This window comes from Heliconius melpomene, chromosome 10, assembly GCF_056956725.1.
Source record: "Heliconius melpomene rosina isolate 202511_hmr_F chromosome 10, ASM5695672v1, whole genome shotgun sequence".
In the NCBI taxonomy this organism is placed as follows: domain Eukaryota; kingdom Metazoa; phylum Arthropoda; class Insecta; order Lepidoptera; family Nymphalidae; genus Heliconius; species Heliconius melpomene.
In genome coordinates, this window is record NC_140398.1 from 4,103,403 (window position 1) to 4,127,602 (window position 24,200).

General features: G+C 32.8%; 3 protein-coding genes across 3 annotated transcripts; all 3 read left to right on the top strand.

Annotated features, from left to right (window-relative positions):
- Positions 1-4,931: 4,931 nt before the first annotated feature.
- LOC146535212 (uncharacterized) lies at positions 4,932-6,890 on the top strand. Its single transcript, XM_085191146.1, has 3 exons — positions 4,932-5,630; positions 6,434-6,591; positions 6,848-6,890. Exons 1-3 carry the CDS (start codon positions 4,932-4,934, stop codon positions 6,888-6,890), a joined length of 900 nt encoding a protein of 299 aa, XP_085047272.1.
- Positions 6,891-7,049: 159 nt separating this feature from the next.
- Positions 7,050-8,980, top strand: LOC146535213 (glucose dehydrogenase [FAD, quinone]-like). The gene is made up of 2 exons (XM_085191490.1): positions 7,050-7,176; positions 7,288-8,980. Exons 1-2 carry the CDS (start codon positions 7,099-7,101, stop codon positions 8,611-8,613), a joined length of 1,404 nt encoding a protein of 467 aa, XP_085047616.1. The 5' UTR covers positions 7,050-7,098; the 3' UTR covers positions 8,614-8,980.
- Positions 8,981-9,261: 281 nt separating this feature from the next.
- On the top strand, positions 9,262-23,809 carry LOC146535214 (glucose dehydrogenase [FAD, quinone]-like). The gene is made up of 4 exons (XM_085191778.1): positions 9,262-10,093; positions 19,947-20,104; positions 21,659-21,773; positions 21,860-23,809. The coding sequence occupies exons 1-4, from the start codon at positions 9,491-9,493 to the stop codon at positions 23,180-23,182; spliced, it is 2,199 nt and encodes a 732-aa protein (XP_085047904.1). The 5' UTR covers positions 9,262-9,490; the 3' UTR covers positions 23,183-23,809.
- The last annotated feature ends 391 nt before the right edge of the window (positions 23,810-24,200 follow it).

The following is a 24,200-nucleotide window of genomic DNA, read 5'->3' on the forward strand; positions in this document are numbered from 1 at the left end:
GGTGCCCGCTCTGAGCACTTTATGAAGTAAGCCCGGGTGCCAGACGCGGTAGAATACGCGTGCTACGTCAAGGAAGACTGCTATTGCACACTCATACTCTCTCTCGGTTGATCACTGTTGCGTAGTTTACCCAGAGTGGTATACCCGCTCGCCAAACTGCTCGCTTTGTGGGTGGATGTGTGACTGAAGAAGTGAGAGGAGTAACTTCTCGAACAGCTTGGCGACCGTACTAAGAAGGATTATAGATCGATATCCCTCAGCAGCATAATGAGCAGGCCTTCCTTCCATGCCCGGGGGAACGAAGCCAGGTGAGTGCGGCGGATCCACTATTATAAGCAAAATGTTGCGGGGCACGACGGACGCGTGGTGGGCGGCGAACCGTTAATCAGCAAGGATTTTTTAGTACTGTAATTTTAAATCTGTGCTACTAATCTTTTCAAGTACTTATTATTATATATTTAAATTACTATTTTTAGATATTTAAATGACTATTTTTAAACGGAAGAAATTATAAACAAAAACCTACCTACTAATAATTAATACAAAAAATATGAAACCAATATCGCGCTGAAATAATACATTTAACTGAAATTATTCAATATGTGAAACGCATCTAAATGTTCTTTGCTATAGAGGCAGGCGGGTTTTTTTTCGAGCTTGTGGTTAATGCTGTTAAAACAGCGACATCGGTTGGGTAGGCACTACGTGGCTGCCTGTGAGGAAAATTAAATAGAATACATCGGCCTGGCATCGAACCCGGGCCGCCCGCGTGGCAGGCGAGCATTCTACCACTGAACCACCGATGACTGCTCATCACGCGCTTGTGTATAAATAAGCAAAACGTCGCGAGGTGCGTTTCGCAGCAAGGATGTTTTAGTATTTTAACAACTTCTAAAGTACTTATTAAAATGAAAAAATAGTAAAAGACAGTTCATCTACATTAAATGGCCAACGTAACTAATATACATATTTATATGCTGAGAGTAAGGGATAAGTAAAACTTGAGTCGGCACAGCTGATGAGTCAACGGCGTGATGTGTCAACAATTAAATGCGTTTTTCTCTAAAACTATTCGCAATTTCGAAATAGTGTAAAAAGCAAATTTTATCTTCGTTTAACGTAGAAAATTAATAAAGTATTTTAAAGGATAAGAATTAATACCATTATGGAAAAATATTCCTCACAATAAAAAATATATTGAAATTACTATTTTTAGACAGAAATATGATCACTACACGTTATCCTTAAAAGATAAAAATATGCTCTCGCGGACTTTTTTGTAGATCTTATTAAGAGGAACAATACTCCAGTACATTTTTTCATGTAGTACTTACCATTAAAGCAGCGCATGCGCGAAAGTGTCTCAACGGGTAGGACTTTAGACACATTTATTGTATTTATGTTAATTTACATAAGAATGTACAAATAATAAACTATATATAAACCTTCCCTGAAAAAGACTCGACCTAATGGTGAAAACCGCATAACAATCCATTGGGTGGTTTAGAAGAAGAAGAGTTAGAAAGTTCAGACAGACACGAAAAGCGACTTTGTTTTATAAGATATAGGATTTCTATATAGTAAGATTTGCTCTAAATGACGTGTTAATTTGGAACCCAAGCAATCTATAACCATACCATTAGCAGTGAAGATTTTTTCAATAGAACAAATTTTTATTATAAAATACTTATTAAAAAATGGCGCGGAGTTAAGTTCCGCCACTCAACACGTATATCGTCTAGAATTTGGCGAAAAATGGGGAACGTGTTTTAGTACTAGGTTCCCTACCTACCTTGCTGTGTGCGAGATATAGAGTAATCTGAAGTAAAATAAAAATAAAATACTTATAATAAAGCTCTACTTAAGTAAAATTATGAATTAAAATGTGGAACAATATAATGTAAAACTTTTTACTAGCGTTTTAAATTTAAATGGAACTCAGAAGCTCAACGAATCTCCAACGGTCTTCCTCGCTTAATGGATTTACAAGTGCAAAAGAATTACCCTTAAAACCTGCATAGCGAAGTGTTCAAAGGGTGCTTTTTAGGGGTCGGTAGTTAAAGTAAGTTTATTATTAAGATATACTTACCTATAAATGTGTAAAGTGCCCGTTAAGCTATAGATTTTGGGAAGTTTTTTTTTTTGGTTCACACCTAAATTCAAGTCATAGTGTCTTCAGTGGAAAATATTTATTCCACGCTTTATCGTACCTAATTAGAAAAAAATATATAATTTGAGTACCTATAATTTTTACCTCAAATGGAAATCGAGTTCACAATAATTGCGTTTACCATCAGGCGTTTACACAAAGTCACAATGGCCATTTTTTAATGGTTTCCGGGTTTAAGAAGTTAGTGATATACATATCTGATAAATAGTGATATTATTTTAGTTATCATTTTCTCTTATTTATTCTATACATGTAAGCACTTGAAATTATTTTTCTATTCACGACCTGGTCGTCGTGGTATTAATGGGAAACAGAGTAAAACAAAGGTTCCCTCTCCCTATCCTGCTATGTTCTGGGTACAGCGCAAAGTTAAAAAAAACAATTATTCACTTTTAATGAGGCACTCGTGATGCAGCGGGCAACTGACGGAATTCAATGGAAAACGGAAAACGGAAACGTCTTAATCGGGACAGAATGTCTTCCTATGTATGTTCCTAGGTTTCCTCAACAGGATTGCTTTGGGCGGGATACAGCATGAAGCTAAAAAAGGCAATTTTATGTCGACGTATCGTAGGTGCTTTTCTCATTTTATATGGTCGAAGCAAAACTCTATACGGAACTTCACATTTAAAAGTGCTTTTCGCACTTGCCCTACGTTTTGTAATACGAGTTCTTTCCAAAGTGTATATGTTGATCTAAATAGCTTTATTTTTGAATAGGTGAAAAGAGTACTGTAGTACACTAACACTTCAGTCTGAAGTCAAACAAATACGCTTTTTGTATAGGTATGCGTGGATTACAACACCCTCTTTTAGATATTTTACACAAGTCATGTTTGTTTACATTTTGTGAATTTTCCTTTATAATTATAAAAAAAATTATTGCAAATAAACTTGTTATTGCTTATATAAAAAAATTTAGAATATACAATTATCTTTGGTTAAGTAAATATAGAGGCTGTCGCGGCGCTGGAGAAAAGGTGTGACTGGAACGACGATGGTGTGGGTTCGATCCCCACTCGAGGGAATTAATTATTATTTCTTATTACTTTTATTTATTTATTCTGGCACCAAGTCAAAACGCCCCGCGTTGAGTTACACCACTCAACACAAAATGTCAATATACATTATGCACGTATGCAAGAACTGTATATAATTTTTCACAAACATAAATAATATAAAAAAGAATTCTTAAAATCGATTCACAAGTTGAAAGTTCTGAAAACATAAAACAAAATAGAAACAATCGAATTGAGAATCCTCCTCCTTTTATTGAAGTCGGTTACAAATAAGGACAACGTAGAAAAAGTTATAAGAACTTACTAAAGACGTGATACTTTTAAATCATCTCGATATAATAATGAAACTTAGTACAAAGAGCCTATATAAGTTTAGATGAAACGATGCTAAATAACTAAGGTTGTTATGATAATGCTATAGTATTTTTGTTGGAAAATAGCTAAAGGAAGCTCTCAAAGTTCAGTCTTGTAATATATTTTTATATTTATATATTGTTAGATATTTGTTAAATTTAATGGCATAACAGTAAAAACAAGAAGAAATAGTATTTTGTGGCGTTAAGTTCCGCCACTCACGCCACTCGTAGCTTTTGGGCTGTATGTTGATTTCTGGGTCAGTTAGTCAGTTGCCTTTTATTATTAATATGATAGCGTGGTATTAAATATTTAAAAACATATATCAATTGTTAAATTACTATCGAATTTTAAAATTTCCATATATTACCTACTTGGTACCTGAAATAGTAATTTAAATAATGATGATAAGAATAATTTATTACGTACATACTACATTGTAATGCAATCTGTAACTTATATAAATTAACATTTTAATTTATTATTCAGATAAGAATACTGTGTTATTACAACTTGTTTCAACGGAAATATATTTTTTATTTAGGTCACATTTTGACAAGACTTTTTTATAAACTTCCGCTTGTTGGGCATAACAGAATAGACAGAGGCAACTTAGTGTTAAAACACTCCTTTCTCCATTTTACATGTTACTTTCGTTACATTGCCTGTTCAATGCCAGAGCTCAACGCAACGGTTCATCTAACATAGCGTGAAAATAAAAAAAATATATTGTATTTACGTAAATATTTATTTACGTTTATACTTCCATTTCTTCGCTCTGGTGTGGAGTCGAAGCGCGGCGTTGAATTCTGCCACTCAACACGCAATGCCTCCAGAATCCAGCAGAATTTTTTGATCAAACACAATTACAAAAAAAATATAAATTTTCTTATATTTTTCCTAAACTTAATAGCTTCCAACATTATTCATTGTTAAGTTATTAAAAAAACAAGAGAATACCAGAAATTTATTTTGAATAATGTATTAATTAACGTACTTATATGTGCATAGATAATATGTATAACTATAAAGAAATTGGCGATAAATATTGAAATTATGTCAGGGAAAAAAATAATTATTCGAAAATTCACTAAATATTTAATTGCTTTGTGAAAATGGTAACGTAATTGTTTTATTATGTGAATATTTGCATTTTGATAAGAGAAAAAAGTAATGTATGCAAATCTTATTCATAGGCGTATTTTAAAAAAATCTTTAGTTAATTGTTAAATTTTTTCGTAAAACTTTAAAAGAGAGACAACTTGAAGCCTACTTTGCTATTTTATTCAGCTCTCTTGCTAAGGTACTGTTTCAAATCATAAAATTACTTATGTGAAAACATATAAAATATAATAAATAAAGTATACGAATAGTCACTTAAGGCTAATAATGACAACTGTATGGTGGCCAGCAGATATCGCTGATATTTGTTTAAGAGAAAACGCACCATTAACGCAATGTACACTAACAGGATATATGTTCTTATCCCTTGTTACCCAACTATTTGGTGGAGTTTCATATAGTACATCGTATACAGGCTCAGTGGCCTATCCAAATGAGATACCTAACCCGGCACCTGAACCTGCACCACCTGTGACATCATTACCCTCGATACCAATATCACAAAGTTTTTCTACATCATCGGAAATGCCAAATTTATCTGGATGGCCCACAACATATCAAACACCAGGAAATGAACCTGTACCAGGGTGGCCTACAATGATGGATATGACTCTAAGAACACCGATCGAAGATACAGATGATTATCTAAATAAGCCACTCCTTCCGCAACGACCAGGTTATCAACATTACCCTGAATATCAGGACCGTGAAACTATTTACCATGGATCCACAAAAATTAAACCAGTACAATCGGGCTACTTCAGACGAAAATCAGCTAAAGATAATATAACAGCATCTTCGAATGAACATAATAATAGTAATACGTCAAAAAATCGACAAGAATCAAGAAATTTTAGAAATCAACAAGGCTCAAGAAATTTTAGAGAGTATGACTTTATCATCGTCGGTGGTGGTTCCGCCGGCTGTGTACTTGCGAATCGTTTATCAGCAGTTAAACATTGGAGAGTAAGTATCTTATGAAAGCTTTGTTTCATTTTAAATAAATAACGACAATTTCATGTCACAGTTATAACGTATTTAATTGAATATTCAGAGGAAATGTGAGTGTAAAAAAAATATTATTTTTCCGATTTATACTAAAATTCCACCGCAAATAAACAGTAAATGCGTGAAAATTTAAAAAAGGATTACAAAAGTCGCTAGTAAAAAGTATAATAAATATAATGCTTTACACAAGATTTGCATAAATTAAAAGAACGCAACGGCTAGAGAGGGCGTGGAAAAATCATGATTTTTTCAATTCAATGGGAAATATTTTATTGACGGTGAAACAATTTGATATAAATCTATATAATCAATGTATTTGTTTGATTACGACACATATATTTATGATTTACGAACAATAACGCGTAAAATACTTGGAAACCAATTGTTGAGCAATACAATGTTAGTACAAAGACAATGCAAAAACTACAATGTTCTAGTATTGTCATAAAGAAAAACTATTAAAATCGATTCGTAAGCGCACTATAGAGTGACTTCCCATCCCATTCGTGTTTTTTTAGATTCATCATGAAAATGCTCAATTTTTTTATTCCTGAAAAGTTAAATAATGATAATTTTAATATTATTATGTTAATATATTATTTTATTTAATAATAGTAACATCTGGCGAGTCCTCATCTCTAGAAAAAGCAAAAAAATATAAAAAATATAAAAATATATAATAATTTGATATATATACATATATATACATTTTCTACTATTTCATTTAAGAATTTTCTAATATAACATTATTTATTTTACAGATTCTTTTACTAGAAGCAGGTCCTGAAGAACCAGACATAACAATGGTACCAGCATTTCCAACAACTCTTAGTAGATCAAGTATCGATTGGGACTACTATACACAACCAGAAAAATTAACATGCAGAGGCTATAGAAATAATCGCTGTTCTTGGCCGAGGTAAAATAAAGAATATAAAAATATTATAGGCGAGTCTTGCACCAAGGCGCAGACGCGACAGGTTATGGGTTTGATTTCCAGGGAATTCCCGAGGGAATGAAATGTTTAATATTTTAGTTTCCTCAATATTTAATATTTAATTTTCTTAAGTGCTGAGTTCCGTCACCCAACATGCATTGCTTACTGAATTTGGCGGAAAAGTTCCCTTTTATATGCGGAAAAGTGTAAAACTGAAAAAAAAACTTATTATGTACAGTATGGTCGAGGAGTCGTGGTCGCCCTCAAGTAAGGCTTTATGAACGTTTGCGCATTGTTTTGCCTGAATAATGGTGGAACTTAACACCGTGCGTTATCTAAGCACACCCAAGATATCAAAATATTGTTGTTTGCACCTTTCCTTTCGTCCGAGAGGAGTTTAAATACATATTTAAGTTTTTTTTATGTTCACTTAAATTTAAATTATGTTTTAGAGGAAGAACTTTGGGAGGCAGTAGTGCTATTAATTATATGGTTTATATGAGAGGGCACAAGTTGGATTATGACGGCTGGGCTGCAATGGGAAACACTGGATGGAGTTACGATGAGGTATTAGAAAGAACTTACAGATCATTTTAACTGAAATATGTAAATCACATACAACATTTATGAAGTAAAATCAATAATATTATTTTTGTATCCACTCGTAATATATTTCAGATATTGCCATATTTTAAGAAAGCTGAAAATAACCGAAACGAAGAGGCTTTCGACAGGACGCATCACGGCGTGGGAGGACCACTTAATGTGGAGAGGTTTCCATATACTGACGTTAATACGTTAGCTATCATCGAAGCTTTTACAGAAAAGGGACTACCACAAAAGGATTTAACACTACCCGATAATCTCGGAACAAATTTAATTCAATCCACATCAATGGGCGGGAGGAGATTTTCTGCAAATTTAGCTTACATACGACCTATACGCAATATACGACCAAACTTAAATATAATCGTAAATGCTTTCGTTACTAAAATTTTAATAGATCCCATTACAAAACAAGCTCAAGGAGTAACTTACTATAAAAATCATCAATTTCACAATGTATATTCAACTAAAGAAATTATTATCAGTGGAGGTGCTATCAACTCCCCCAAATTACTTATGCTATCAGGTGTAGGACCTAAGCGTCATTTACAAAATTTAAACATACCAGTAATAGCAGATCTAAATGTTGGTGAAAATTTGCAAGAGCACGCAACATCAGATGGTCTCACAATAGCACTAGCAAATACTTCATCTGAAGTTAATATCACGCAATTGCTTAATGAAATCTTATTATATAGATCCCAAAATGAAAACAGTGGTCCACTTTCAACCACAAGTACTTTAAATGCCGTAGCATTTATAAAAACAAGATATGCACAAGAAAATGCGCCTGACATTCAATACCATTTTGATGCTAGAAATGTTGAAGATTATTACGCGGATCCAGAAACCTATCCAGTAACCACTATATTCCCATTGTCATTTTATAATGGTCTTGGAGCTAGACCTTTGTTGCTTACGCCAAGAAGTAGAGGACGGATTTTATTGAATTCAACAAATCCAATTTTTGATGACCCATTAATATATCCAGGATTTTTTACAGTTCAGGAAGACGTCCATGCTTTAGTAGAAGGATTCCGATTTGTAGTCAGCTTAGAAAACACTAATGCTTTTAAGAGAATTGGTGCAACATTTGTTAAAAAACCTGTTAAAGGCTGTGAATCTCATATATGGGGATCATATGATTACTTTGCTTGTATCTTATATCGATATACGGGTATTATTTTCCATCCTTCAGGAACCTGTAAAATGGGACCTGGGAGTGACAAAACTGCAGTAGTAGACCCGAGGTTAAGAGTTTATGGAGTAAAGTATTTACGTATTGTAGATGCCTCTATAATGCCTACAGTCGTTCGTGGCAACACCAACGCACCTGTTATAATGATTGCTGAAAAAGCAGCTGATTTGATTATAGAGGATTGGGTAAAGGGGAATTAACTAAAATTGTAGTAAATTAATTATTATTTTAAAATAAAGTAAAATAAAGAAATGTGCTATTTACATTTATTGCTATAGCCTATTTACATTTCCCTTACAAAAAACATTATCGGAATATTTTATTTTTATTGGGTATACAAGTGTAAAACAAAATAGTATTTTTCATATTATTATTACTATCAAGTTTGTGTTCTCAGTTAAATAAATGTTTAATTAAAAGAAGCCGTCTTGGCACACGGGCACAAATGTTCAACTGTAAATGCGGTTGTTATGGGTTCGATTCCTAATTGAAGGAATTAAATATTTAATATTTACATTTCGTTTATTTTAGTATAATTGTAGATTCGTTTTATTGTATTTTTTTAATTATAAATAATGAAATGTCATAGACTTATTCGTTCAAAGTTAAAATAATTATGATGTTAAATATATTTAAAAAATTCTGGGTGATAATTATTTCATTTTCATGTACCGACGTAGACACCTGCCAATAACCTAAAAAAGATAAAAGTAATAAAGAAACTTACAAGGCAGCGTATTTTACATTTTAAGCATTTAATAAAAAGTATTTAACCTCAATATTTATTTGGTGATATTTCGTAAAATATTCTATTGCGCAAACCTAAAGTAATTAATTATACAAGTATTGTATTCAAGCCTAGAATAAGAAATATATATTCTATACAATAGAATAATTTTTCGACGTTGGTTTCTTTCACTATTTATATTACCTATCTATCATTCGATTTGTGGCGTTCACGCGAAGTACACTAGCTGCTAAGGCAATTAAGCACCAATTTAGTATAAAAAATATAACAAATTAAAATAATATGAGATAAATCTTTTGAAACTTAAGTGTAGTTGTGAATGTGAAAATATGTCGACTTGGATACCTCTGGATATAAGCACTATTTGCCCTGAACAGCAAGCACCTTTGACCCAATGCTCTCCTACAGGATATGTTTATTTATCACTTTTGACTCAATTGTTTGGCGGTGTTTCATACAGTGTTCCAGAAATTAAGAAGAACCCGTACAGCAATGAGTGGTTGCGATCAAGCATTGTTCCACCTTTGGGAGATCCAAAATTTTATAACTATCCTTTAGAAACATACAAAACTAGTTACAATATTGAAACGTCGCATCCTGCGCCTAATAACAATGGGAATAATTTATATCCGTTCGATTCCAGCTCTCATCCTATAAATCCGTTTACTAACAGTTTTGACTTTAAGAACCATTTTCCAAAGTTTTCCGAACACCAACCAGTTTTCGACTTTGATTTCTTAAGGAAAACCTTTCAAGACAATAACTATGCAGATTCTAAAAACATATTATCAGTAACAGAAAATAAAAGAAGTAAAAGGCAAGAGACGTCAAGGAAGAGAAGACCAATAGCTGAATATGATTTTATCATAATTGGTGCAGGATCAGCTGGTTGCGTGTTGGCCAACAGATTGTCAGAAGTAAAGAAATGGAAGGTGAGTTTAATATTTTCAAATTATTTTAACGTAATTACAAAAAAAGTATAGTGTGGCGTTGAGTTACAGTCAACATGCAATGTCTCGAAAATTGAATGGAATGTGGGGAACGAAGTACCTTTACACTCCCTCTTACTACTTACTATAAATTTAAAAAAAAATCGTTTTTGGCTAATGAAAAAAAATACGTCGGGAAATTTTCCTTATTTTTTGATCAGTGGATGAGTACATTCACCTATTTATTTGCTGTTTTAAATTCCATTTATAACATACATATATGTCATAAATTTTATAGGAATTTAAGGAACACGTGTCAAGGGCACGTAGCAAGATTTAGAAAGTAAAATTTGAATAATGTCATAAGTTTGCACTAAAATAGAAAATATGGCCTTATACGACTACTGATCTGATTTTTAATCTCATTTACGCTGAAAGTAATATAATCTTACCGCAGCGTTTAGCGCTCCGTTCTGTCTGACTACCCCGCTAGGGATACAGCGTGAAGTTAAGTTAAGTAATATAATTGAGACATTTCTACCGATCTTAAAGTATTCTATTATATATATTCCTTCCGACCAAATGAAAAATGACTTAAAATCATTTTAAAAAGTATTTTTTTTTAAATATAAATTATATTATAGAACTGTATTCCTAATAACTCATCCTAAAACTTTTATTTAATTACCTGTATATAAATTAGTAACTATAGATAACAATCGAACTATTGACCTCATCCAAATCGGTCACGGCCATCGACCGTTCAATATTAACACTTCTTTCTTTTTTGAACATTTTACATTGTTACGTTTGTTGCACAATTTCTAATAACAAGTTCTTGTGTCAAGAGGCTATTTTTCCCCTTTTCATTTCTAAACATTTGGAGACTTACCATTTATTATTATTTGTAATGGTAAGGCTGTTGTGGTTGATATTATACCACTTATAGGCTGTTTACCTTATAATTATAGGTTCAATTCTAAGTCAGGGGAATGCTTTATGTACTCTTGACTACGCTACTGAATTCCGTCACACGCAATATATTGTTTAAATAGACCACAGGAATGTTTTAGATATTTTAATTAAACATATTTTTTTAAATTAAATTAATACTATGTCCAATTGTACAAACAAAGTACCGAGGTCTAAGCTATTTGTTACACGAAATATTTGAAGGTCAAATGATGTTGTGAAAAGTATTTAAATTATGATAAGTTTTATCTAAACAATTGACGTGACATATTATAGGTACCATGCCTTGCTCAAATTAATGGACTATCCAAATAAAGAATAACTTATTAATTCGAGCCAGTCGTTCCTAAGATTTGGAGGTCCGACTATAAAACTCTTCAGCTTTATAATATTAGTATAAATATATATATATATATATATATATATATATATATATATATATATATATATATATATATATATATATTTATACTAATATATATATATATATATATATATATATATATATATTTATATTTATATATATATATATATATTCCCAAGGCCAGTCGTGGTACGGGGGCACAAACGTGCTATCGTTGATGCGACCGGATGTAGATTCCCACTCGAGGAAATTAAATATTTATTGTTTTTTTTTACTCGCTCTGGTAACAAGGTATCTAAAACGTGGCGTTAAGTTTTGGCGAAAATTCTGCGAACAGTTTATAACGGAGGCTACCATTGCCCATCCTGCTATATACGATATACAGCGTGAGGCTAAGCTTGCAAGTTTTACGATAAGCAAAATTATATACATAACAATTTACACAGTGGACTATGAAAGAATAACTATTCGTATTCAACAACTGCTGTAGGAACTGTTTAAATTAGTATTGCTTTAGCGAAAACTTCCGCGCGATAATATCTTGGACATAATGAGGCTAGAAGTGATTGTGTTTTTTTGATACTTTTTTTTTTGGAAAGCTTGTTGAAAACTTTAATATTAAATTTATATTTAAAGTTTAAATTGCTTTTTTGTCTTAAAGAATTGCTTTTCTAAAATAAATAAATCAGCTTCAAACTGTATCCCGCACGCATTCCCTCGAGTGAGAATCCATAATTTGCCCCTAGACCCCCCTGCCCCCTGCCCCTAGACCACGATGGCCTTTGTTTTTTCTAGTTTTGAAAATGATCCTATATTTTACTTGTATTTTAAGTAGGGGTTATCCTAAGGAGATATATGTATGAGAGGAGTATGTTTTGGTGGTGTTTTATTTAGAACTTTGAAAGGGGAACGATTCCATCATACATAATTTTTGCGTCACTTTAACTGCTGAAGATTTTTTCAATTTAAGCCAATAGTTCCTAAGATTAGCGCGTTCAACCAAACAAAGTTAGTACTAAGTTCTATTAGTACAGATATTAAGTGACGGCTGATTAAACGTTATTCTTGTTTTTAACTTGGAAAGTAAATACACAACAGCAGTTCCAAGATGAACTTAAGATGACTGATATAAGCTTTAATTATAAAAAGAAAGCGTCATGTCGGAGCATCAAGAAGTATGACTATAAACTCGATTATTATGGGTTCGATTTCCGCTCGGGAAAAATTATTGGAATTATTTCCATTATATATTCGAAATGCGGCGAAGATATACAGGAAGATGAGGATTAGGACATCTTGACACTAGATTCCCACTGCCTATCTTACGAAACACATATAGCAATATGTGTAAAGCTAAAAAAACATAGTAATTTTAAATAATTAATTATCTTGCACTACCAACTGCGGTATATGCAATCAATGAAAACACATAACCTATGTGAATTGACCTCGTGACCCTCGAACAGATAACAATCAGCTCATAGATAACGATCTATTGCCACATCCATGTAAATAACTCCATGATAAAACTAAAACAATGACAGCGAGTCCCAAAGCGAAAAACTTTTACAATCACTTTGTTGGTAGTTCTTTGGAACTGTTTCTGTAATACTTACTTAATAGAGAAACGTTTTGGGATATAAATTGTATGTAATAAAAAGTTTTTTAAAAAAATTGTAGTAAGCATAACTGTAGAGAAAATAAGAAGCCTGCAAGATATGGAGCATTTGAGAAGTAGATATATCATGATTGAGGCAGTCACGACGCAGCGGCACAGTGCCAAAGTGTAAACGCGATGGTTGTGAATTCAATTCCCATTTTCACAGATTGAATCATTTTTATTACCTTGCTTTGGTACCAATATAAAGTGAAGCTATGAGTTAAGAGTGTCTTAATACTAGGTTCTCTCCGCCTGCCCTACTTTACGCGGCGCAGATTGAAGTTATTATCTATATATATATAAAATCGAAAGGTCACTCACTCATCACGAAATCTCAGAAACTACAAGTGCTAGGAATCTGAAATTTTGCATAGGAGTTACTTATAGGACGTAGGTGCTCGCTAAGACGGGAATTTGTAATATTCGACTTCTAAGAGGTTGTTTTTGGGGTTGAAAGTTTGTATGAAACTTCGTTACTAATGACATTTGTCTTTGTCATTCGTTACTAAATGCTAGGAGTCTTAAATTTTGCATAGGCGTTCACGCGGGTGAAACCGCGAGCGGGCCGCTAGTCACTTATAAAATTAAAAATAGTTTATAGCTTCACGTTGTATCCCTCACATTGCAGTGTAGACAGGAGGAACCTGGGGGATTGCCCCTTTAATGTATTTTTTAAATATAAACTAAAACGTAATAAAAATCGAATCTGTAACCATAATTATACACAATGTATAAACAAAATGCATATTATCTAGTATTTCCCAGCTATATTTAATAACATATTTATTATATTATAGAAAACCATACATAATGAGAATGTCATAAAACGTATAAAGATTAAACCGATAGAAGTTAATAATAGAGTGTGTATAATATCTAATAGCAACGTGTGAACGGAATGATGCATGAGAGTTCTATCTGAGGTTATTAAAGAATTAATCTACTATACTATAATAAAATAGTGAAAATATTGTGTCTGTACATTGAAATATTAATACAGCTATTCAATCTGTATTTTTTTATAAATAAACATAAAAGTCCAGGTAAATTATAAGAAATAACGAAATGCCGCCTTAAAAAAAAAAACTTAACGAAAATGGCAAAAAAAAAAAGCAAAAATTGGGTGATGGAGTGATTTAGCACTCATACAACATAATTTTGTATTATTATGTCTAAACATGTATGTATATCTAAAAATAGTATATAAAAATCCTTTCACCTATTCAGTATAAATCCGCTTTGAAAGTAATACTGACAATATAACCGTCGAGTCACGACTTTACAATTTATAATGTAACATTAGCTTTATAATATAAAATAAATTTGAATATATAACATAATAATAATAAACATGAGCAAAAATATTAATGACCTAATAGTGAGTAATACAGCGAGACTTGTCATGGCGCAGAAGAACAAGCTTGCGACTGTACACGCAACAGAATATGGATTTGATTCCCACTCGATAAAATTAAATATCTTTATGGGAAGTGTCTTTATGGAAACGGAGTGTTTTAAGGTTCCTAGGTTCCTTCTGCCTACCCCGCTAAACACAAAACAATCAAGATATACCTACAAATAATTATTTACCTAAACTAATATTTAATTTCACAAACTTAGCATGGCGGGCGAAACTCTCTATCTAATCCATTGTTCAATACACGAACTGCGAAATATTGCTAAGCATTGCCCGATCGTCAATGTCACTACTACACCGCATTATTATAAAACGATTGCGCTCACTCGACCATAGAGCACCCAATAATAGTAGTGAACAAAAATGTTGTCATTTCTACAAAGTAATTATTCTAAGAGCAATTATGTGGACCGACAGATCTCTTGCCTAAACTAGGTAGACTAATTATGAACACGAAAACTAGTTTCGTAAAAAAATCTTCTCGTTGATTGAACTATAATTTTGTATTGCACTCACTAACCGTTAATCGAGTGTAAAAGTTAGCGTGCATATATTCAATTTTAGGCCAGTCGTGGCGCAGGGGCACGCGACAAGATATGGGTTCGATTCCCACTCGACGAAATTCGATATTTAATTTTTCCATTTTCTTCGCTTTGGTGTCGAGGCAAAGCGCTGTTTGAGTTGAAACGGAAGTATCTTAATGGAAATGGTATGCAATAGATATCCAGGTTCCCTCTACATACCATTCTATGTGTGGGATATATAGCACGAAGCTAGAAAATCTAGTTGAATATCAAACACAGTTACTTATATTTAATGAAAAATATAATGTGTAAACGAATTAATATTTTTTTAGTAAAAATACGGGATGTACCCCATAAAAGAAAAAAATGCACTTTAGGTGATGAACGAAGTTTCCCAATAGTAGATTTTCTGTAGTTACCATGCAAAAAATATAAGAAAACACAATATAATTTTATTGTATCTCAAGATTCTCAACTTAACAAGAACGTTCCTTCCGGATTTAATTTTAACCAATTTAATAACAAATTTCGTGGACGAGTTACTGTCAATATTAATATATATCCTATCCTATATCTTATAAAACAAAGTCCCTTTTCGTGTCTGTCTGAACTTTCTAACTCTTCTTCTTCTAAACCACCCAACGGATTTTTATGCGGTTTTCACCATTAGGTCGAGTATTTCTCAGGGAAGGTTTATATATAGTTTATTATTTGTACATTCTTATGTAAATTAACATAAATACGATAAATGTGTCTAAAGTCCTACCCGTTGAGACACTTTCGCGCATGCGCTGCTTTAATAGTAAGTACTACATGAAAATAATGTACTGGAGTATTATTCCTCTTAATAAGATCTACAAAAAAGTCCGCGACAGCATATTTTTATCTTTTAAGGATAACGTGTAGTGATCATATTTCTGTCTAAAAATAGTAATTTCAATATATTTTTTATTGTGAGTCATATTTTTCCATAATGGTATTAATCCTTATCCTTTAAAATACTTTATTAATTTTCTACGTTAAACGAAGATAAAATTTACTTTTTACACTATTTCGAAATTGCGAATAGTTTTACAGAAAAACGCATTGACACATCCTGCCGTTGACACATCAGCTGTGCCGACTCAAGTTTTACTTATCCCTTATTCTCAGCATATAAATAAGTATATTAGTTACGTTGGCCATTTAATGTAGACCAAAACTGTCTTTTACTGTTTTTCATTTTAATAAGTACTTTAGAAGTTGTTACAATATCAAAACATCCTTGTTGTGAAACGGCTCGCCACTCGCCATGCGTCCCGCGATGTTTTGCTTATACAAGCGTGTCATGAGCAGTCATCGGTGGTTCAGTGGTAGGATGCTCGCCTGCCACGCGGGCGGCCCGGGTTCGATTCCCGGCCAACGCATTCTATTTAATTTTCCTCACAGGCAGCCACGTAGTGCTTGCTTTTCATCAGGGACAGAATACCCTCTTTAGCATTAACCACAAGCTCGAAAAAAAAAACCCACCCGCTATAGAGGCATAGCAACGAAGATTTAGATGCGTTTGCACGTATTGGATAATTGGAGTTGAATGTATTATTTCAGCGCGATATATTTGGTTTCATATTTTTTGTAGTACTTAGGCTTTTGTTTATAATTTCTTCCGTTTAAAAATAGTCATTTAACTATCTAAATTAAATATATTTTAATAAGTACTTGAAAAGATTAGTAGCACAGATTTAAAATTACGGTACCTACTAAAAAATCCTTGCCGAGCAAAACAATTGGAAAATCCTTATTGAAACTACGAAAATGCGGGTTGCATTAGGGTTTAATTAATTTTTACATTATCTTAAGTGCTTTGCAAACATACATTATATGAATAATCCAGTAGTAAAAGCGGGCGAAGCCGCAAGGGGGTCGCTAGTATGTATATAAAAAGAAATTACCTTTCTGCATACCCATAGGTTGAGTGCAAGATAATCTCTATTAGAGATAAGTACACCCTCGTCCGACAATGTTACAAGTTTTTGCAATAAAAAATGAATATACTACATCAATAACAACCTAAAATGAAATCCAATTCACATCATTCTTCATACAAAGTTATGCCACATTGTAAAGGTGATGAAATAAAAGGCACTAGCTACAATTTTATATTAAAAATAACTTTTACAGCAACAAATCAGAGCAACTATGAAAAAATGTACTATTTATAGAAGAAAAAAACACTCTTTTATATTAAATTTAAAGTAAGTCTGACAATCTTTAGATGATTCGTCACGTCGACCTACATTTCAAAAACAAAAAATTAAAGATTTCTTTCGTAAAAAACTATTATAACCAAATTACATGATTTACTTAATTTTATATAACCTTGAATAACTTTTCAGCTTAATTGTAGAACAGATATGCAACAGCATGTCAAATTTTCTGACCGTATTATAATTTTAAATAGCACATTGACACGAAATTGATTTCTTTTTCAGCTTTAAATCTATACAACATACAGTAGTGTAGGCGGCGATGGCCTAGTGTTAAGACACTTTTCTCTCTTTTTCCCCCCAAATGAGATAGTGACGGAACTTAACGCCGTTCGTTACCAGAGCGGGGTAATGAAAATAGCTCATTCCATCTGGATACATCTTCCACGCGCCACGCAACTATGGAATGGCATTTTGGTGGAGGTAAATGCAAAAAGCGCATCTACCTCCACCTTAAAGTTACACCTTTAGCCTCTAGTGTTATATGGGGTCGTGGACGGTAATAATCACTTACCATAAAATGATCACTCAATTGTTTTTAACTCGGGTTTTAAGTAGTTGAAATAATCGCGGCAGTTTATGCTTTTTTTTTACTTTTCATAAAATCGAAAAAATCCGAAGAAAAATATAAAATCGCTAATATTTGTTATAAATAATAATTAAAATTTCATAATATATGTTCACCGTAGCGCAGATCGTATCTGACGCGGAGGTTGTGACTTTGATTTATCCTGGGGGTGACAAATAATGTTCATATCCTCTCTCTGGTAAAAAAAAACAGAGCTCAGCGTCGAGTTCCTCCGTTTAATACAGAATGTTTCATAAATTAAACGGAAAATGGGGAACGGAGTGTAGGTACCCTATGTCTATCCTGATGTATACTAAATATAGCGTGAAGCTTAAAATAATAATAATAATATACCTTTGTAGGAAGTCCTGTAAAATTTACGCCAGCTTTGTTATTTGCTAAACTAGGCAGTGACTTCCTCAATAGACGTTCAATATTAATATTAGAAGTTTGCATCAAACCAAAACTTGTTCCGGTAGGCACCTAAGTTTGCTTCACCGTTATTAAAGCACTTCCTATATTTAGTGGATTTAAGGTATTTTCTCCTTTTCTGTATGATTAAAGGGTTTACCTTTCTTTCTACTTGTATATAATAAAACAGTAAAAAGGGGTGCACAATAAAAAAAAATATTATTTGGAATGAAAACTTAAACAAAACCGAGATCTAAAAGTGCATGTTTTTATGGAGATTGGGGTATGAAAAAATTATTAAATCATAAGCGCATTTTGTTAATCATATTATTATAGAAGTCTCTTATAAGGCTTTATTATACGTATTCATAAAAAATGTTTGCAACTTCTACGTTTTATATGCAATTACTTTGGTTTTATAACCGAAATTTCATTAAAATCTTAGAATTTTTTTTATCTTTACTTATATCCGAAATTCCGAACAATCGACAGTCTTATTACATGCGAGTGTTACAGGCTTCAAATTCTATTATTTTTTGTTCAGCTTTGTGTTTTATCCTGCTTATAGCATAGCAGGTCTTTGACCTAGTGTCCAAATATGTCGTTCTCCTTTTTCACACGAATTTGGAATATTGAGTGATTTGCGAAATTCCAAGTCACATCATATTTTAAAAAAATTTTGTAACTTGGATCGAAGAAATAATGGAATCAATGAAAAATATATACGTATTATATAGATATGTATTGAAAACATAATCAAATTAATTCAATCATTCATGTACCAAAGCTTAACTAAATTAATATGAACATATGAAATTGAATAACAATTTTACAACGATATGGAACGTAATTTTTATATTGACTACTAGTGGACCCGAACGCGGCTGCGCCCGCTTGAACTATACGAATATTTATTAAATATATTTATGAAATTATTTTTCAGTTTTCAATAGAGAGATGCGTTATGCAAGCTCATTTTGGGTGACGTTTTCCAACAACAGACTTTGCAAATCGTTGCTTAGCAACGGTCGCTTAGCGACGGTTGTTATTAACAAGGCAGAATAAATTGCATGTCAAATTAATAAGTATTTTAATATATTGGTATATATCGACAATATTACAAATATGAGAAAAAAAAGTATCCTATGTTTATCCCGAGACCCTCAAGTATCTCTATATGAGTATTTTATCACAATTAAATTAGCGGTTTGGCCCTGATTGCGTAAAAGACGGACAGACAGACAGACAGACAGACAGAGTTACTTTCGAATTTATAATATAGGTATGGATTATTGTTTGCTTTGTCATTTTAATTTTTGCATGTAAAAAACATGAAAAATTAAAGTTAAAAAGCAATTCATCCAGCCATCAATTCCAGCCATTATTAAAAAAATATTTGAGTGCACAAAAATGGATGCCATATCATACTGAAGTGTAATAACATATTTTTTGTTTAAAAACAATACAAATAAAATCATTCTGAAATCATTATAAAGTTTATTTACTTCACGCACATTACAGGATACGCAGAGGCAACCTAGTGTTAAGACACTCCTTTCTTATTAAGACACTTCCGTTCCTGACTTTCCACCGGATTCTGAAGGTGGATAAGTGTTGAGAGGTGGAAAGCCAGCCAGCCCTCAAAGCTTTGCCTCGTTACCAGAATGTTACTAAAATCTGTATATTTTTTTCAGATATTACTCTTAGAAGCAGGTCCAGAAGAACCCGATGTAACGATGATACCAGCACTACCTGCAGCGTTGGATGGCTCGAGTATAGACTGGAATTACAGGACCCAACCTGAAAAATTATCATGTAGATCTAGTAGGGGACAAACCTGCGCATGGTTTAGGTAAATCTTTTTTATAGTCTTTTTTAGCTTCACGCTGTATCCCGCACGTAGCAGAGTAAGCAAAGGGAAAGTATTAACACTACGCCCCCATGGGATAGTGGGATAGTGTAAAGATACTTTCGTTCCACTCTTTCCGCCGAATTGCTTGTTAAGTAGCGTTAAATTAAAAATATTCAATATTTCATTCCCCCAAGTGAACATCGAACCTACAACCATTGAGTTTATAGTCACCCACCAACTTACTAAAGGTGCCTAATAATAATTACAGTCCCACGTTCCGTATTCTTTTTACATATCATTATGTATGGGTAATAAAAATTTTTTTGTCCTCTGAACTACGACAGAAATTCCGACGTTAAACATTAATGTATGTAAGTACTGTTCAATATAATTATTGGGAAAAGTCACATAGGTAATATTGTTTTATTTGCATTGAGGCCATCGTCGCACAGGGCCACAAGGGTGTGATTATAACTTAACTTAACTGTGTATTAATATTTTCATTTCGTCACTCTGGTACCAAGAAAAAAGCCCGACGTTGAGTTCTGCCACTCAACGTGCAATGCCTTAATAAATTCGGCGGAAAGTGGGGAATGGACTGTCTTAACACTACGTTCCCGTTGCCTAATCTGCTGTATGCGGGAAACAGAGGGTGTGACAAAGCTATGCTTATTAATTTTTAATAAATTATATAATTCCAAATTATAGGTTTAAATGGTAGGCTGTACCAAAAAAATTTGCAATATTATATTCGTAACAAATTACTTTTTGTATACAAATATTTCTCTTAGTAATAACATTATATTTATATCTTCTTACGTCAAAAATAAGCAAACGGGTAATCAAACCCTACAACATATACTCATAGACAATATTAGTAAAATAGTTCCACATGTTTTTTATAAAAAAAAACCTATACAAATTCATACTATATTGTGAAGGGCCCATTAAGAGAAGGTTAAGATATAAATCACGGCGGCACGATTGCTACATCTCAACAGTTAGGTCGAGTAATGGCTCTTCTGAGCTCGTAAACTATCGTATACGTGAAAGCTACATAACCGTGGCAAAGCAGATTTATAAACCAAATATGTTCCTTGATAAAGACAACATGGGTGTTGCCAAAATTACATTTAGATATGTTTTTATAGTCGTAAATAAGTGGTAGCTGGTTCAGGTCTTCGTGTTGCAGTGACAGAGTTTGAATGTTAATGTGATGGTTGTGGATTTCATTCCTATTCAGAGGATAATTTTATTTGAATTATTTTCATTTTCCTGCTCTGGTAGACGAGTGCAGCGTAGGTCATTTAACATGCAATGATCGAAAATTTGTGTGTCTGAGTATCGTAAAGCTACATTCCCAGATTCTTTCTGCTTCTCTGCTATGTGCGGAATTCTGTGTGAAGCTAATTAAAAATTCAAAACTATTATATATTTTTTTTGGTTTTTTCATCTCTACTTCAATTTTTTTTGGGGAACTAGAAAATCTGATAAATTATGTGTTCTTAACATTTATTCTGGTAATAGAGGACTGAATACATTTTTTCTTTACAGAGGTAAAACAATGGGGGGCTCCAGTGCCATCAATTACATGGTCTACATGAGAGGCAATAGACGTGACTACGACTTTTGGGCTGAATTAGGCAATCATGGATGGAGTTACAAAGAGGTAATGTTATTTTGATTAGTATGTCAAAAGCTTTTTTTATGTATTCAGTGGTGCTTAAAGACTAATTCATATTTATATGTTTTCAGGTTTTACCTTATTTCAAAAAAGCAGAAAACAATAAAGACATTGAATCACACGACAAATACTTTCACTCGGTTGGAGGACCGATGAATGTAGAGCGATACAAGTATATTGATGCTACCACACTAATGTTGATAGAAGCTTTTAGAGAAAGGGGCGTCCCTATAAAAGATTTAAATAGAGATGATAATATCGGAACTGATTTAGTACAATCGACATCCAAAAATGGGAGAAGATTTTCAACAAATGTTGCTTATATTAAACCAATCAGAAATAAAAGGCCCAACCTTCATATTGAGGTAGAAGCTTACGTTACAAAATTGATTATTGATCCTCATACCAAAACAGCACAAGGTGTAACGTATATAAAAAACGGTGTGCAATATAATGTATACGCTAAAAAAGAAGTAATACTAAGTACTGGGACAATAAACTCTCCGAAAATTCTTATGCTTTCCGGTATAGGGCCCAAAGAACATCTAGAGAGTTTAGGCATTCCCGTAATAGCAGATTTAAGGGTTGGCCATAATTTACAAGACCATGTGACCACTGACTCATTAATTATAAGTTTGTCTAATAAAACATCAACCCTAGTGTCTGGACAACAATTACTTCAAGAACTTCGCAATTACAAGGAACAATATCCGAAAAAAACTGGTCCACTATCATCTACTTGTACTCTTAACAGTGTCGCTTTCATCAGGACAAAATATGAGCATGAATATGTGCCAGATATACAGTTTCATTTTGACGGTAGAAACGTTAAGGATTTCTTTGCAGATCCAACAACGTATATGGCAACTAATATATTTCCACTATCATTCTACGATGGCATTGCTGCCAGACCTCTCTTGTTAACTCCTAAAAGCAGAGGTGTGATTTTATTAAATCAAACACATCCAGTATTTGGTCCACCGTTGATTTATCCAGCGTTTTTCACGGTCAAAGAAGATATGGACGTTTTAGTAGAAGGTATGCGTTATGCTGTATCATTGGAAGAAACAGAGGCATTTAAACTAAGCGGTGCTAAATTTGTTAGGAATCTTTTACCGGGATGTACTCAATATATTTGGGGGACCTATGATTATTTTGCTTGTCTACTTATACAGTACACAAGTACTATTTACCATCCCGTGGGCACTTGTAAAATGGGTCCCGAGTGGGACGAAGAAGCGGTTGTCGATCCACGATTAAGAGTCTATGGAATTAAAAAGTTAAGAGTAATCGACGCCTCAATAATGCCGCATATAGTCAGAGGCAATACAAATGCACCCACCATCATGATAGCTGAAAAAGCATCAGATGTGATTAAACGAGACCATTTATAAACATATAATAGTTTTATAATAATTTTAATAAGTATTTATTAGTAGAAAAATTGTAAATAAAAATAAAATAACAAATTTATATTTAAGTTTATACTAAAAATACTAAAACAAAAGTTTGTAAGGAGTCAAAACTCATCTAATTAGTCACTATATTTTATAGTGACAAATTAGAGGATTGATTAATTATTAAATATTTATTTTTTTAGCTTCACGCTGTATTCCGCACATAGCAAGGAAGGCAGAGGTAACTTGGGAACTTAGTACTAAAAGAGTCTGTCACACATTAAATTCTCCTCACTTTCCACCAATTTCTAAAGACATATCGTGTTGAATGGCGAACTTAACACTGCGATTTATAGTGACGAGAGGAATCGAACCCTTGTGAACTTTCACCATGACGGGCTCTACTATTGCCCAGATAATATAATATTGATTTTACATACATATATATTTGTAATGTATATACATATAAGTAACTATGACTCAGTTGCTATATATTTTTTTACTGTCGTTATTGTCTTTTTTTATTTTTTGTGTGTTTTGTGTGTTTTTGCCAATTATTATCAGGTTATTCATGTAAAAGTTTTCTATTTATTATATTAAAAAAAAATTGTCGACTTAAAAGTACTTTTGTTTTATTTTAATTACGATGTATTTGAGTAAATTCCATCCATCAGCCTTTCAACGTCCACTGCTGCTATGTCCAGCAGCCTCCCCTTATTCTCTCCACTCCGTCCGTCTCGGTCTCTTATATTAGATTCTCTGCTCCCAACTCTCTGTGCCTTCCCCACTACATCCTGGACGGAGCAAAGAAAACTAATATATTTTAAAACTAATTCTTATATATTTCATTTTCTCGAGTAGGAGTCGAATTTACAACATGTCACACCTTCGGAAATAAATATTGATAATATTTTAAATTAGTATTGAATTAAGTATATATTTTAAAATACATATACAAATTATATAGTGTAGTTGTTCTTTACAAATGTTACCTTACATTTTCATATTTATGTAA